Source organism: Oryctolagus cuniculus, chromosome 3 (assembly GCF_051225735.1).
Source record: "Oryctolagus cuniculus isolate XC-2025 breed Fujian yellow rabbit chromosome 3, ASM5122573v1, whole genome shotgun sequence".
NCBI classification, from domain to species: Eukaryota; Metazoa; Chordata; class Mammalia; order Lagomorpha; family Leporidae; genus Oryctolagus; species Oryctolagus cuniculus.
Window position 1 is genome coordinate 140481805 of NC_142869.1, and position 14684 is coordinate 140496488.

At 43.4% G+C, this 14684-nt stretch overlaps 1 protein-coding gene across 2 annotated transcripts in view; it reads left to right on the plus strand.

The window, feature by feature from the left end:
- Positions 1–14684, plus strand: part of RELN (reelin) — a 539369-nt gene that overhangs the window by 283124 nt on the left and 241561 nt on the right. For both annotated transcript variants that reach the window (XM_051849694.3, XM_070071183.2), the window contains exon 8: positions 5687–5738. In XM_051849694.3, the coding sequence (XP_051705654.3) occupies positions 5687–5738 (52 nt within the window). The remainder of the gene's footprint in view (positions 1–5686; positions 5739–14684) is intronic.

Here is a 14684-nt window from a genome sequence, read left to right on the forward strand (position 1 = left end):
GAAAAGATCAATGCATTGATTTGAAAGGCAGTTACAGATAGAGTTTGAAACATAGATCCTTCATCCATTGGTTCACTCTCCAGATGGCCCCAAAAGCCAGCACTGGGCCAGGCCAAAGCCAGAAGCCAGGAGCTTCATCCAGGTCTCCCACATGGGTGGCAGGGTTCCAACCACTTGGGCTGCCTTCCACTGCTCTCCCAGGTGCGTTAGCAGGGAACTGGATAGGAAGCAGAGCAGTTGGGACTCCTGCCAGTGCCCATGTGGGGTGTTGGCATGGCAGGCAACAGCTTAACCCGTTGCACCACAACGCTGACTCCAGCATTTATTTTTTAAAAATTCTTATAAGAAGATCTCCATTTTGTAGATTTCAATAGCCATTTCATTTCGATAAAAGCTAAAGTTGGTCAGAGGCAGGATCTGCTATGTTCTGAGCATACCGTAGGTTTGCTTCTGCTAGTACTGTCTTCTGTCCTCACACGTTTCGTTCTAGTCTCGAAATTCCAGGTGACACTGAACTTCATTCATTTTGTTGGTTCAAAATAATGGTAGAGAGGAATTCATTTACCCACTGCTTAATAAGTTGTTGTTTCAGATTCAACATGAAACGAGGTGTGTTACTTTCTGTTTTTGTAAAAGAAGTTATTTACTAAATTATTCTCACGTATATGGAAATGCATTTTCCATGGTGATTTCATGGAATAAATTCATGATTTCAATAATAAATGTATAATTAATAAATTCAAAAATTCAATAATTCCATGCATTAACAATGGTGAATTTGGGCTAAAATGGTATCAAACCTAGTAAAACTGTGCAAGGTAGAGGTGTAGAGTGGACAGCGTGGGCTTCAGTGAATTATTCAGATTCATGTAGTTACCGTACTAATTTTCTTGAGTTTGGAGTCCATTTGATAACTTAAGAGCCCTGAGATTTTGCAGAAAAAAAAGTACTCCATCAGACATTTATAATTGCTCTATTATTTATCAAAAGCCTGTAAATGGCACTTCTGTTTTCAGAATGTCAGATATGAAGGCTTAATAACTTCCTAGACTAAAGTGACATATCTGCACTCAAGATTAACAAATAATTTTCAATACCTAATAATAAATACTGTTGAAGAGATTTCGTAGGCAGTGCTTCTTGTTTTCTTGTTCTCTTTCCTGTTCTTTGTTACAGCTGACAAAAATAAGTGCACAAAGGTGGAGAACTGAGAGTCAGCCTTTGTACCAGGCTTTACCTTCCTTGATGAAGAAAAAAAAATGTAGAATCAATGACTAATCAAACTCTGAAGTCACCCTCAGTTAGCCTGTATAATTTGAAATTTGACAGTATTTCATGCCACTTGCTATTCTCCAGCAGAGGTCACGGCTGTGGAACCTGACCATGCAGGTGACACAGGCATCATTTTTTACACCACCAGGATAGGAAGCTAAGACTCTCTGCATATTTAATGCACCAGCCATGGCAGAAAGCATGTTGCTTTTAACTTACATGACATCACTGTTTCAAAGAACCTGTACTCAGAAGTATTTTTGCAGCTCATCTGATAATCTACTCAGTTATCTAAAATCAGAGGGTAAAAGAGCATTTGTTCAATGTATATGAAATTATTTAACAATTCTCTTTTAGTATTGTGCTTCTGGATTTTAAGATCAAATTATCCAGGTGGAAACCAGGGAGGACGGAGAGTTGAACTTACTATAAGAACTCTGGCAAAAAAGAAAAAAAATATATATCTATATAAAGGAAATTTTATTGTACATTGTTCCCTGATGCGGCTGGTGAAGGGTGGGAGACCGGAAAGAGAATCATGGACATGGTGAGCCAGTTGTCTTTTTTTTTTTTTTTTTTTTTTTTTTTGACAGGCAGAGTGGACAGTGAGAGAGAGAGACAGAGAGAAAGGTCTTCCTTTGCCGTTGGTTCACCCTCCAATGGCCACCGCAGCCGGCACACCGCACTGATCCGGAGCCAGGAGCCAGGTGCTTCTCCTGGTCTCCCATGGGGTGCAGGGCCCAAGCACTTGGGCCATCCTCCACTGCACTCCCTGGCCACAGCAGAGAGCTGGCCTGGAAGAGGGGCAACTGGGACAGAATCCAGCGCCCCGACCGGGACTAGAACCCAGTGTGCCAGCTCCGCAAGGCGTAGGATTAGCCTATTGAGCCATGGCGCCAGCCAACCAGTTGTCTTTTAGAAGGTAAACCTGGATAAGGAGGGATTAAAATTAAATATGGAAGAAGTTTCCTCTGTCACCTTGACACTAATGATTTTAATAAATTAGGAGTGAATTAAATTAAATTTAATTAAATAATTAAATTAAAATAAATTAGGAGTAAAAACTGACACATCTACCCAGTGTCTCTGCCCTGCCTCCATTACCATTCCTGCTTTTCACTGAATTTTAAAGTGGTGTGACTCAAGCACAAGCCCAGTTGTCCTCCCAATTCCTACCGTAGGTCTTTTTTTTTTTTGGGGGGGGGGGGACAGGCAGAGAGTTAGACAGAGACAGAGAGAGAGAACGGTCTTCCTTTTCCATTGGTTCACCCCGCAAATGGCCGCTATGGCCGGCGCACTGCACCGATCCTAAGCCAGGAGCCAGGCACCTCCTCCTGGTCTCCCACACGGGTGCAGTGCCCAAGCACTTGGGCCATCCTCCACTGCCTTCCCCGGCCACAGCAGAGAGCTGGACTGAAAGAGGAGAAACCGGGACAGAATCTGGCGCCCCAACCGGGACTAGAACCCGAGGTGCCAGCACCACAGGCAGAGGATTAGTCAAGTGAGCCACGGCGCCACCCCATAGATCTTTCAATAGTCATGTCTCCCCTGTACTCTGCCAGAGCACACTGGTTCCCCACAGCCCTGCATGAACTGGCTAGCACGTGACCATCCCATGGTTGCAGGTCCACCACGCTGGGGCTAATGCAGGTGGCTCAGTGCTTCTGCTGCAGTGAGAAACCTTGTCACACACTTCCTGTATCATGGGAACGAGTCCTCCAACGTTTCCCACACTTTAGCCTGCAGGATTCAGGAGCCCAGCACAGTGAGCACCTAACGTTCATTCCATCTCATTTGAATGGATGAGAGTTAAGGCCACTGCTCCAAAGATTAAAGAGAATTTTATCCTTCCTTCAAAAGGGAGAAGGAAATTGTGAACGCATGCTTCTTTATGAAATTAAGGAAAACTACAGAAACACGTTGGAAAGATATTTCTAAGCCCATAATTCTATGTTTTGGGGGGTTGGGAGCAGGGGACGGAGTGTAGTATTTTACTGAGGAAAAAAATCCACAGATTTTATTATTCATTAAATTAAAATATTACATTCAAGATTGTTAGTTTATTCATAGTGTTATGCAGCCATTATCACAATCTATGTTAGAATATTTTATCACTCCCCCCCAAGAGATCCTGTACCCTTTAGCTGTTGTAGTCCTAGTCACTTTTTTAAGAAGATTTATTTATTTATTTGAAAGTCAGAATTACACAGAGAGAGGAGAGGCAGAGAAAGAGAGGTCTTCCATCTGCTGGTTCACTCCCCAAATGGCTGCAACGGCAGTAGCTGTGCTGATCCAAAGCCAGGAGCTTCTTCCGGGTCTCCCACACAGGTGCAGGGGCCTAAGGACTTGGGCCATCTTCTACTGCTTTCTCAGGCCATAGCAGAGAGCTGGATGGGAAGTGAAACAGCCAGGTCTCAAACCGGCGCCCATATGGGATTCTGGTGCTTCAGGCCAGGGCATTAACCCTCTGAGCCACAGCACCGTCCCCAAGTTCTAGTCACTTTTCTTTCTTTTTTTTTTTTTTTTTTTTTTTTTTTTTTTTTTTTTTTACAGGCAGAGTGGACAGTGAGAGAGAGAGAGAGACAGAGAGAAAGGTTTTCCTTTGCCGTTGGTTCACCCTCCAATGGCCGCTGTGGCCGGTGCACCGCACTGATCCGATGGCAGGAGCTAGGTGCTTCTCCTGGTCTCCCATGGGGTGCAGGGCCCAAGCACTTGGGCCATCCTCCACTGCACTCCCTGGCCACAGCAGAGAGCTGGCCTGGAAGAGGAGCAACCGGGACAGAATCCGGTGCCCCGACCGGGACTAGAACCCAGTGTGCCGGTGGTGCAAGGCAGAGGATTAGCCTAGTGAGCCGCGGCGCCAGCCCTCTAGTCACTTTTCAAAATAATTTTATTTTATTTATTTGCCCTTCATCTACCTCCTCGTTTTTGTTTGGTGGCCTTGCTGTTGTGAGAAATAGCCCCACCCATCCACTCAAAGGATGGACTTAGACTCAGGAAGTGCAGCAAAAGCAAGATTTTATTAATGATCTTGCAAGACCAGGCACCTAGCGAGTCAGCACACCTGGGGTGATCTATGGCAAACCATTTATTTTCTAGAACACAGGTCCCTCCCCCAGTTACTCACTGGCTGAGTACTACAAGGTTACAGTCTTCCCAGCATCTGCTTCAGGTATTCTGGCCACTCTTAACATCCTGTTTGTCCAAGACTTTTTTTTTTTTTTTAAAGATTTTATTTATTTATTTGAGAGGTAGAGTTACAGAGAGAGAGAGAGAGAGGTCTTCCATCCTCTGGTTCACTCCCCAAAGAGAGAGAGAGAGGTCTTCCATCCTCTGGTTCACTCCCCAAATGGCTGCAACGGCCCGGAGCTGTGCCGATCCGAAGCCAGGAGCCAGGTGCCTCCTCCTGGTCTCCCATGAGAGTGCAGGGGCCATCTTCCACTGCTTTCCCAGGCCATAGCAGAGAGCTGGTTTGGAAGTGGAGCAGCCAGGACTTGAACTGGCACTCATATGGGATGCCAGCACCGCAGATGGAGGATTAACCTACTACACCATGGCACCAGCTCCCCTTTTTCTTTTTAAAGATTTTATTTATTTATTTGAGTTACAGTCAGTGAGAGGGAAAGACAGAGAGAAAGGTCTTCCTTCCGTTGGTTCACTCCCCAGATGGCTGCAACAGCTGGAGCTGTGCCAATCCAAAGCCAGAAACCGGGTGCCTCCTCCTGGTCTTCCACGTGGGTGCAGGGGCCCAAGTACTTGGGCCATCTTCTACTGTTTTCCCAGGCCGCAGCAGAGAGCTAGATTAGAAGAGAAGCAGCCAGAACTAGAACTGGCACCCATATTGGATGCCAACACCACAGGAGAATTAACCTACTGCACCATGGCGCCGGCCTTGCCCAAGACTTTTCCAGGAGCCTGTAAACTAGGTGTTAGGCTAGGTGGCTACTTGTAACTTTCCACATACCTGCAAGCTGTTGTGCCATTTACTTGTCTACTTATGGGTTAACACCTTAAGTTGAAAATGAACCAAATATTTGCTTCTCACAATGTGCCGTTCCCTCTGAGTCTCAGGACTGTGGGTGCAATAGGATGGAGGAGGTGTGGGTGAGCAGAGAGGGCTATGTGCAGTGCCCTGACAAGGCTCCCTGTCTGAGACAGCTGAGAAGTTTCAACAGGGCCCTGAGAAGTTTACTACTTATGCCTCAGTCAGGATCCTGCCTCTTTGCTTCCCACAGGGGAATAGGAAATATGTCTGTGTTCAGGCATATCGATAAAAAAGTGATCTATGAACTGGATAAGTGCAACCTCAGTTAATGAATGTGTCCTTCCTTTCCTCTTCTCTCACCACCCCCACCAACATCTTTCTGCTCTGCTCTTCCTATCTTGTCTAATTTTTGTGTGTTCCTTTCTCTAGACGACCACGGGCCTTAATACGACAACAGCCTCTGTCCTCCAGTTTTCCATTGGTAAGTGTTTTCAATGAATCCAGCAATTCATTTATTTTTAATCACAGCAATTTAACTTGGAAAAATTGGTTTTAATCATAGTGTACTATTGGGATTATAATGCCAAATGCTTTTAGATTTACATAAGGGTAAGTCTTAACTTTGCATAAATTATTTAGAATGTTCTTTAAATGAAACTAAGATTTTTAAACACCGCATTCTGTTTACACTTCTCTCCAGCAGTGAGTGGTATTAAAAATGCTACAGATGATCCAAAAGATCTTAAAATGATTTACATACGTATTTTGAACGCACTGGGTTATTGTATTACAACTAATTACCTTGCTGGTTATGCTTCGCTCAGATTAAGATTGAAATCTATTCAATTTCCTGAGCTCCGACTAACTGGTAGTGAAAGAGATAATTATTGGTGGCTGAAAGAAACCAATGAAGCCTTCATGTTTGGCATAAATAATCTATGATTAATTCAGTCATAGATAATGAAAAAAAAAAAAAGGCTGCATCTGGCAATCTTTCTTTCATGTGCTTTTGTAGTAGAAGCAAACATTTCTGCCCCAGGAATCCCATAAAGCAAGGTGACTATTGATCAAGTGCTTGCGATTTTGCTGTCTTTTCTATTACTTTCCATTTTAATTTTTGAATGAATCCTTCACGGATTAACACTTGCACCCGTTCCTAAAAGGAGTGTTCTGGGGAAAGCAAGTGCTTGCCTTCTTGAGGCCTCAGACCTTTTCTTTAACCTTGGTCCTATAACATGCACTCTCCCCCTGCCCCACCCTGTGGAATACCTGGTGCCTGGCAGCTGTCTCCGGGGATAACACCCCCAGCCCCACCATCTTTACCCTCATTTCCTTGGAGAGCAACCACTAGCAAAAGGACTGCTTCCCTTAGTAGCCTTGTATTCAAATTGCAAAATCATTGTGCTGCATCCAGGAGCTCACTGTGGTTGACGGTGCCCAACAGGAATTTTCTTCTAGTCATGTAATTGTCACTTTTTTTTGTCACTGTGCCTCATCTCAGCTCATGCAGGTATTATGTGAAACTGCCTAATGACAGTATGGGTTCTTTTCTTCTCACGTTGATCATATTCCCTACAGCAGTTTACAGATATTTTAGAAGTCCATATGTGGTCATAAAAAGTGTTAGTAAAAACAAAAATAATGTTTTCTAATGAGAGAGTTTTCTTTGATTTATTAGCAAGTATATCCCACTTTAATGAGCATGTAATACTTTTATGATAAAAAAATGAAGTTGTTTTTTAAAGATGTAGTACAATAAAACTGTATGTAGCATAACAGGTAGCTTGGAGATTCTTAACCAGAACAAATTCATTTTGCTATTAATGTGTAAAGATAGACAGAGTAGTGAACACCGGTGTATCTGTGTGATAGGTACCTATTCTTACTTTTGGGGAGAGTAATGAGCATTGACTTCAGAGATTCTTTGAGCAATTAAAAGAGCATTCACTCTAATGTAGCTGTTTCGTGTTTGTACTTTATCTAAAGGAGGAAAGAGTACCAGTTACAACACCCTTTATTAAAGCAGAGGGGTCCTTTTTTGTGAACAGTAAAGTGTGTACAGCAAATCTGGCAAGATTCTCTCTCTCCTTGCCTTCAAGTGCACCACTTACAATAAAGATGATGAAACAGGACCAAGAAGTAGAGTTTAACTAAGGATGCAGGGGCTAGTACCTGAGGCTCCAAACCCAAAAGTACCAGGTCCAAAGTCTTGGGATGGAACCCAAACATGTGACTTAGCAAAAACCCTTGATTTCTCCAGGAGACAGAGGCCTGCAGGCCACAGGCAGGCTTATGTTATTTAAGACATAGTTTTGAATTCTGGGTTGGAAGCATGGAAGAGTAACAGAAATGAGGGGGAAGGGAGGGAAGAAAGAATGAATGGAGAGACAGATTTTTTAAATTTTAAATTATTTTTTAAAATTTAGAACTCTTTTTTATTTGAAAGTCAGAGCAAGGTCTGTGTGTAGAGTGGGGAGACAGAGAGAAGAGAGAGAGAAAGAGAGAGAAAGAGAAAAAAAAGAAAGAATTTCCATCTGCCTGTTCACTCCCAAATGACCACAACCACCCAGGCTGGGCCAGGTCTAAGCCAGGATCCAGGAGCTCCGTCTTGGTCTTCCACATGGGTGGCAGAGCCCAAGTGTTTAGGCCATCATCCACTGCTTTCACAGTAGTACTGACAGGGAGCTGGAATGGAAGCAGAGCAGCCAAGACTCTCATATAGGATGTCGGGCATCATGACCAGTGCCCCAACGCCAGCCCCTTAAAATCTTTTTGGATGATAGTTTTAGAGTCAAAAGTGAAATTATAGCATGCCATTGTGACTGAAACAAAATACTTAGTGAAAGAAATTATAATTTATTGCTGAGAAACTTCCCTGGGGTGTTGACACTGTGCATTTTAAAAGCACAATTCCTTGGGAACCAAGAAGGGTTGGGTGCTGGAGAAGCCATGGGGTAGCAAACCATTCATTCTAGGGTACGTGGTGTTGCATCTGTGTGGTGGGCAGCACTTTCCGGAAATAGTGTTCTGTATCTTGTAGTCATTTGTTGATGTCGATATGTATGAGTATTAAAGAAGTGAAATCATCGTGTTTACGTGTGTGGGGTGAGGGCCGGACCGGGACACACATGTAAATCCTAGAAATGGCATCATCATGCTTATTCATCTTAAACTCAAAAAGCAAATATCAAAATAGAAACCACAGTTTAGTAGTTGTTCATTTATATTCAGTTCATAAATTATGGGGTGTGTTTGGAAAAGCTGTCTGTTGACAGTTCAGCACATGTGTGTGTGTGTGTGTGTGTGTGTTGTGAAACTCTCCAAATCTTTACTAATCAGTGAAAGATGGCCAATTTTAGTGTCCCTTCTTAGGAGTTCATTTAGGAATAGTTTAATTCAATGTTCATTGTATTGCAAAAGGACTCAGATGTTATTCCGGCAATTTTCTGGTAGATTCTATTATTACTCATGACCTGAATGGTAAATGTATTCATAATTAGGCAAATATAATTACAGTTGAAAAAAATGTGTTGATATGTTCATAATGCTCGTGTAAGCACTTTCAATTATCTGGCAAATGCTTTCCAAAAAAGTCCCAATTTCCTCAGAGCTAGGTGTGTAAAAATTGTTTGAATTAATTTGTCATGCCAGTGCTTAACAGCAGGGCTCTCCCAATTCTTGCAGATATATATGAGCCATTTATAGACATAAATACATAGGCAGTCTTAATTAAATGATTTTTAATGTTCAAACATCCTGAAAATACAGTTATGCAAGTTGAAATTTATCAGGTTATCAACCGCTAAGTCATCTTGAGAAGTGTCCTATAATATTCTTAAAAGAACTTTTCATTTTTCCATTCTGATGAAAGATCTTGTATCCATTCCGGGGCTGAGTCATTGATTTGCTACAGTCCTCACTTGATTCATGAGATTGTGCTTGTGAAATTTATGGCTGTAGTCTTAGGGGGCATTCACCCATTTCCTTCAGATTTCCTGTGGAATAGGAAGAAACATTTCAGATGACCCATCACAGACCATTATCTTACAGATGCCTCCAGAATGTTTTCCCAGCCAGGGTCCCGGGTCCAAGGGAAATGCTGGCAGTGCTTGGCCTCCATCATTTAGCAGACTTTCACTGAGTGTCCACTGTGTGTCCAGCACTGTCCTGAGCTGGCTTTGTAGGAAGAGAGAACCTATCAACACCACTTCACAGTGTAGGAAGAGGTACCAGGTACATACAGAACAGGAGCCTTCCAGACAATGCCAGGTTGTTAAGAACAAAGATGGGTAGCTGTACATGTCAGCATGGGCCTGGGGCCCACCTAGGTCTGGTGGGGTAGCGAGAAGAATCTCTGAAGGCCAACAATGCGAGTCAGTTGAAAAGACTGAGACAGACTTCTGAGGTGAGCGGGCAGAGTGAACGCAAGCAGAGCACTGCAGGAGAGCGTGAGTGCTCTCCCCGAGCAAAACTGGCCCAGGTGGCCAGGAGCGAAGCCAAACAACACTGTCTATCCGGACAGCTAATCTACCTCGGCTAGGAGTCTTCATAGGTGAAGTTGGGTAGTGGAGGAGGGGAGATTAACTTGGTTGGCTTCCTGAAAATGAAATAAATTTGTCATTTTTTTTTAACTTAGCTAAGAGAGGTGTATGAAAGGGCCACTTTCTATAGCAATAAAGAAATATAATAAAAGCGATTCTGAAGAATGATTACTGGGCTAGCTGTGTTACAGATAGGTGAGTCACTTCCTTGATGTAAATCTGCATTGAGCACTCTCCAAGAGTTTGCCAAGTGATGCACTTGTTCAGTTCAACCCAGGTCTGTCTGCAGATGAATGGGATTCCTTAGCCAAGTGAGGATTCAAGAGAAAGTATTTAAAAATAGACACCACGAAGAGCTAATCGTTTGGCCTAGAACACAAATCTTTCTTGTCCATCCAGGTAGCCTCAAGCCCAGGGGCTCACAATGAATAGATGCTCAAAATATTTCTTGCCAGAATGAGTCACCATTATAGAGACACCTGTAACAGAACACAGTAACCAAGTGCTAACTAGGTGTGATGCAGGCTTTTCATTTCATGGTGACAGAAGGTTTGGAGGAGGTAGAGGTTTGGAGGTTTGGAGGACCTCAAAAGTGGGAAAGTGGGAGTCACTAATAAAATGTGCCTTTAGGGAAGCAGACGGAAATATACATCCAGACATTCATTGGTAATTACAGAACTAAAATCTATTCTGTGTTCACAATTTATAGTTAGTGCCCTTTTCCTTGGTTTTACTTATGGTGGCCTAAGATATGTGGTTTTTCAGATGAAGAGTGTGTATGTATTATTTTTGCTGCTTTTTTATCATCTTAAAACAGAAGAAACTCATTAAATCCTGAGTGCTCTGTATTTGCATATTCATGTGGGAAAATGTTCCGGGGCCCTGAGTTGCTCTCTCTCTTTACTGTCTGTCCCACAGGAATCTATGGGATAAATGAGAGGTGCTCCTTTTGTATGAGTGTACTTTGAAAAATAAAAACTGGAAAATTAGCAAAGTGAGAGGCCCTCGTAGCTGAATCGGAAGGTTGCTTTGTAAAAGGAAAGAGATTATTTTTTCTTCCACAGATGCAAGATATAAATACTTTTAAGAAGTATTTTATTTCATTTAGCATTGGAGAAACAGTTTTTCCTTGAACTTAATTCATAAAAAGAACTTAATTCTTTTAACTTTTATTTAATGAATATAAATTTCCAAAGTACATCTTATGGATTACAATGGCTTCCCCCCCCCATAACTTCCCTCCCTCCCACCCGTAACCCTCCCCTCTCCCGTTCCCTCTCCCCTTCCAGTCACATCAAGATTCTTTTTTTTTTTTTTAATTTTTTTTTGACAGGCAGAGTTAGTGAGAAAGAGAGAGACAGAGAGAAAGGTCTTCCTTCCATTGGTTCACCCTCCAAATGGCTGCTACGGCCGGTGCACTGCACTGATCCGAAGCCAGGAGCCAGGTGCTTTCTCCTGGTCTCCGATGCGGGTGTAGGGCCCAAGGACTTGGGCCATCCTCCACTGCCTTCCTGGGCCACAGCAGAGAGCTGGACTGGAAGAGGAGCAGCCGGGACAGAACCGGTGCCCCAACAGGGACTAGAACCTGGGGTGCCAGCGCCGCAGGCGGAGAATTAACCTAGTGAGCCGTGACGCAGGCCAAGATTCATTTTCAATTATCTTTATATAAGATCAATTTAGTATATATTAAGTAAAGCTTTCAACAGTTTGCACCCACACAGAAACACAAAGTGAAAAATACTGTTTGAGTACTAGTTATAGCATTAAATCATGATGCACAGCATATTAAGGACAGAGATCCTACATGAGGAGTAAGTGCACAGTGACTCCTGTTGTTGACTTAACAAATTGACACTCTTATTTATGGCGTCAGTAATCACCCTAGGCTCTTGTCATGAGTTGCCAAGGCATTGGAGGCCTTTTGAGTTCACTGACTCTGATCATATTTAGACAAGGTGATAGTCCAAGTGGAAGTTCTCTCCTCCTTTCAGAGAAAGGTACCTCCTTCTTTGATGACCTGTTCTTTCCACTGGGATCTCACTCGCAGAGATCTTTCATTTAGGTCATTTCTTTTTTTTTTTTTTTTTTTTTGCCAATTCATAAGCATCTTAATTACTCAGAACTTGGTTCAGTCGAGAAATGCACTTTCTCCGTTCTTTAAGAACCAGTAATTCAGTGAACGAAAAATTGAGCCCTCATACCTTGCTGTGAGTTGCTACTTGTTGTCTCCATGGGCTGACTGAAATTTGTTGCAGATCAGATTCTCATTTTTATTTCAAGAGTTATTCTCCTTGGTAAAGGAGTAAGACTTTGGGGGAGTTTATTGTGAAATAGTGAAAACCTCTTCTGAAACATAGAAATCCGTATGAGACTAAACAAAGTCTCTGGTGGCTGAGCTCAGAGCAAATATAAATCAAAACCAGAAGTTGAGAAAATTTCAAGGGCAAAATTAATATCATATGTGTGTGTGGAGGTTGGCATTTGGTGCAATGACAAGACTCCACGTGGGACTGCCTGATTTGAGTACCAGCTCCACTTCTCGTCCAGTTTCCTGCCAATGCGCAGGAGGCAGCAGGTGATGGCTCATGTACTTGGGTTCCTGTCACCCACATGGGAGACCCAGATTGAGTTTCAGGTTCCTGGCTTCAAACTGCCCCAGTGCTTGCTTGAAATCTCTCTGGAGGATGTTCTAGGAATAGGAATACAGCAGTGAGGGCAGGGTGAGAAGCAGCTGCTCACGGATGGTGCTCCCCAAGAGAACTCATCCATTGGCCCAGCCAGATACCTTGGAACCCCCTGCTTCCCTGAATTTATTTTGTGACATCCACTTCACTCTGCTTTTATTTCTACACGGACCTTTTCGGCACATGCATTTTTACCCTGTAGCTTAGATACTGGCGGGCTAAGGAATGTTCAAGCATCCCTTTTTGTGTAGCTCATAATTTTTCAATTAGAACTAAATAAATGTAACTGAATTGAATTAAATCATAGATTAGGAACAGGATAAAGTGCTTTTCCACACTGGTGCTCAGTACTATACCAGTTCTTGGCTTTGAGGCTAGGGAGTGTGCAGAATGAAATCTATGGGCAATATTAGAACTTAATCTGAGCCAGCAGTTCTCGCTTTGTTATTCAACAATCAAGGACTCCTCCCTCAAAGAGAAGATCTTCAGGGAAGCTCTTTTTTTATCATTGTTTTTAAGATTTATTTATGTGTTTGAAAGGCAGAGTAAGAGAGTGAGAGAAGGGAGACAGAGAGAGAGATCTTCTATCCATTCGTTCACTCCCCAAATGGCCTAATAGCCAGGTGGTCCAGGTGGAAGCCAGGAGCCAGGAACTCCATCTGGGTCTCCCACATGGGGGGCAGGGGCCCCGGTGCTTGGTCTGGCTTATGCTTTCCCAGGTGCATTAGCAGGGATCTGGATCGGAAGTTGTGTAGCCAGGACTCAGACTGGCACCCTGCTATGGGATGCCGGCATCACAGGTGGCAGCTTAACCCATTGTGCCTCTACCCTCGCTTAATGAAGTGTATTATATATAATAAGGAAGTGTGCTATGTATAATGCAATGCTCCCCAACACACATAGGAAAAGGAAAGCCTAAGACAGTGCCCTGCCCTTCAAGAAGTTTACCATCAGGGTCGTTACACGATGCATACATGGATCAGAGCATCATATTGCACCCCTTAACTATGTGCAATTATGTGCCAATTAAAAATAAAACTTTTTTTAAAAAAAAAAACTTTATTATCAAAAGGTGGAGCACAAAAAAGTACACATTTGGGAAGAAACCAAGTAAGGTAGTACACTTGAGGTGCTAATTAAGGGATGCATGGAGGAGACCGAGGCAGATCTTGGGAAAATCCAGGAGAGAGGGAGATCCAGAGACAGGACTTCACCATTTGGGAGGAGACTGGCAAGAGCAGGCGTGGCACCACTGCAGAGGGTCAGAGTCCCAGTGAAAGGTAGGGGATGGCGTCCTGTAGGGAGAAGGAGAACAAAGCTGGGCCGGGTCAGAGGCACACAGCCACAAGGATGCCTTGCTGAGTCTGCAGATTGCAGGAGCTGGGGAGGAGAGGATTAGTCCTCCTAGAACATGGGCCAGCCCGGAGCACTCGGGCATGGGTTATTTGGGCCCTGGGGAAAGGAACCCTGTGTGGCAGGGAGGCTGGCACAGCCTGGCACACTGTGGGTTTCTCTTGCCTGTGTTTTCTCCAGCACAGGCTACAGCAAAGGTTCTCCACTGTGAGCTTAGGAGGAAATTTGCAAAGGGCAGGCACCTGGAATTTTGAATGATGGCATCGCATTCCACAAACTGGGAGGGAGCCCATCCCTCTCCCCCTTCTAAGAGTGGCAGTGGCAATGTGAATATTTTGGAAGTGAGAGACCACAGATAGGACTAGGAGGGAGAAAGGCCCAAAAGGCGAGGAGGACAGCTGCTCCTCTTATATCCTGTGGTCACCGCGCATCTGCCATAAACTGGAAGAAGTCCCCTAATGAGATTTGGGAATTTCAGCCAGGGAAAGGAAGTTGACAAAAAGACAAAATATTGAGTACAATAAATCACGTACTGTCACCTTGCTCCAGAAAGGAGGATTTGCAGATCCAGTGGCCTGCTTGCAAAGGAAGTCAAAATACAAATCAGTACCAGTAGCCTCATTTTTGAAGTTGAACTTGGCCTCTGTGACGTGCTATGAAAGAGGTCTTTCAATTTAAAGGAAGCATGTTTTTAGTGTAAGTACAGACTGAGGATTTTTATTGATTTTTTTCTTCTGTTTTGTTTGACCCCTCTTAATCCTTAAGATCAGCTTTTGTCTTTTCCTCGCTTAACATTATACTAAATTCCTGCCAGGTTATTTTTTTGGTGGACAAAACAGATTTAGACAT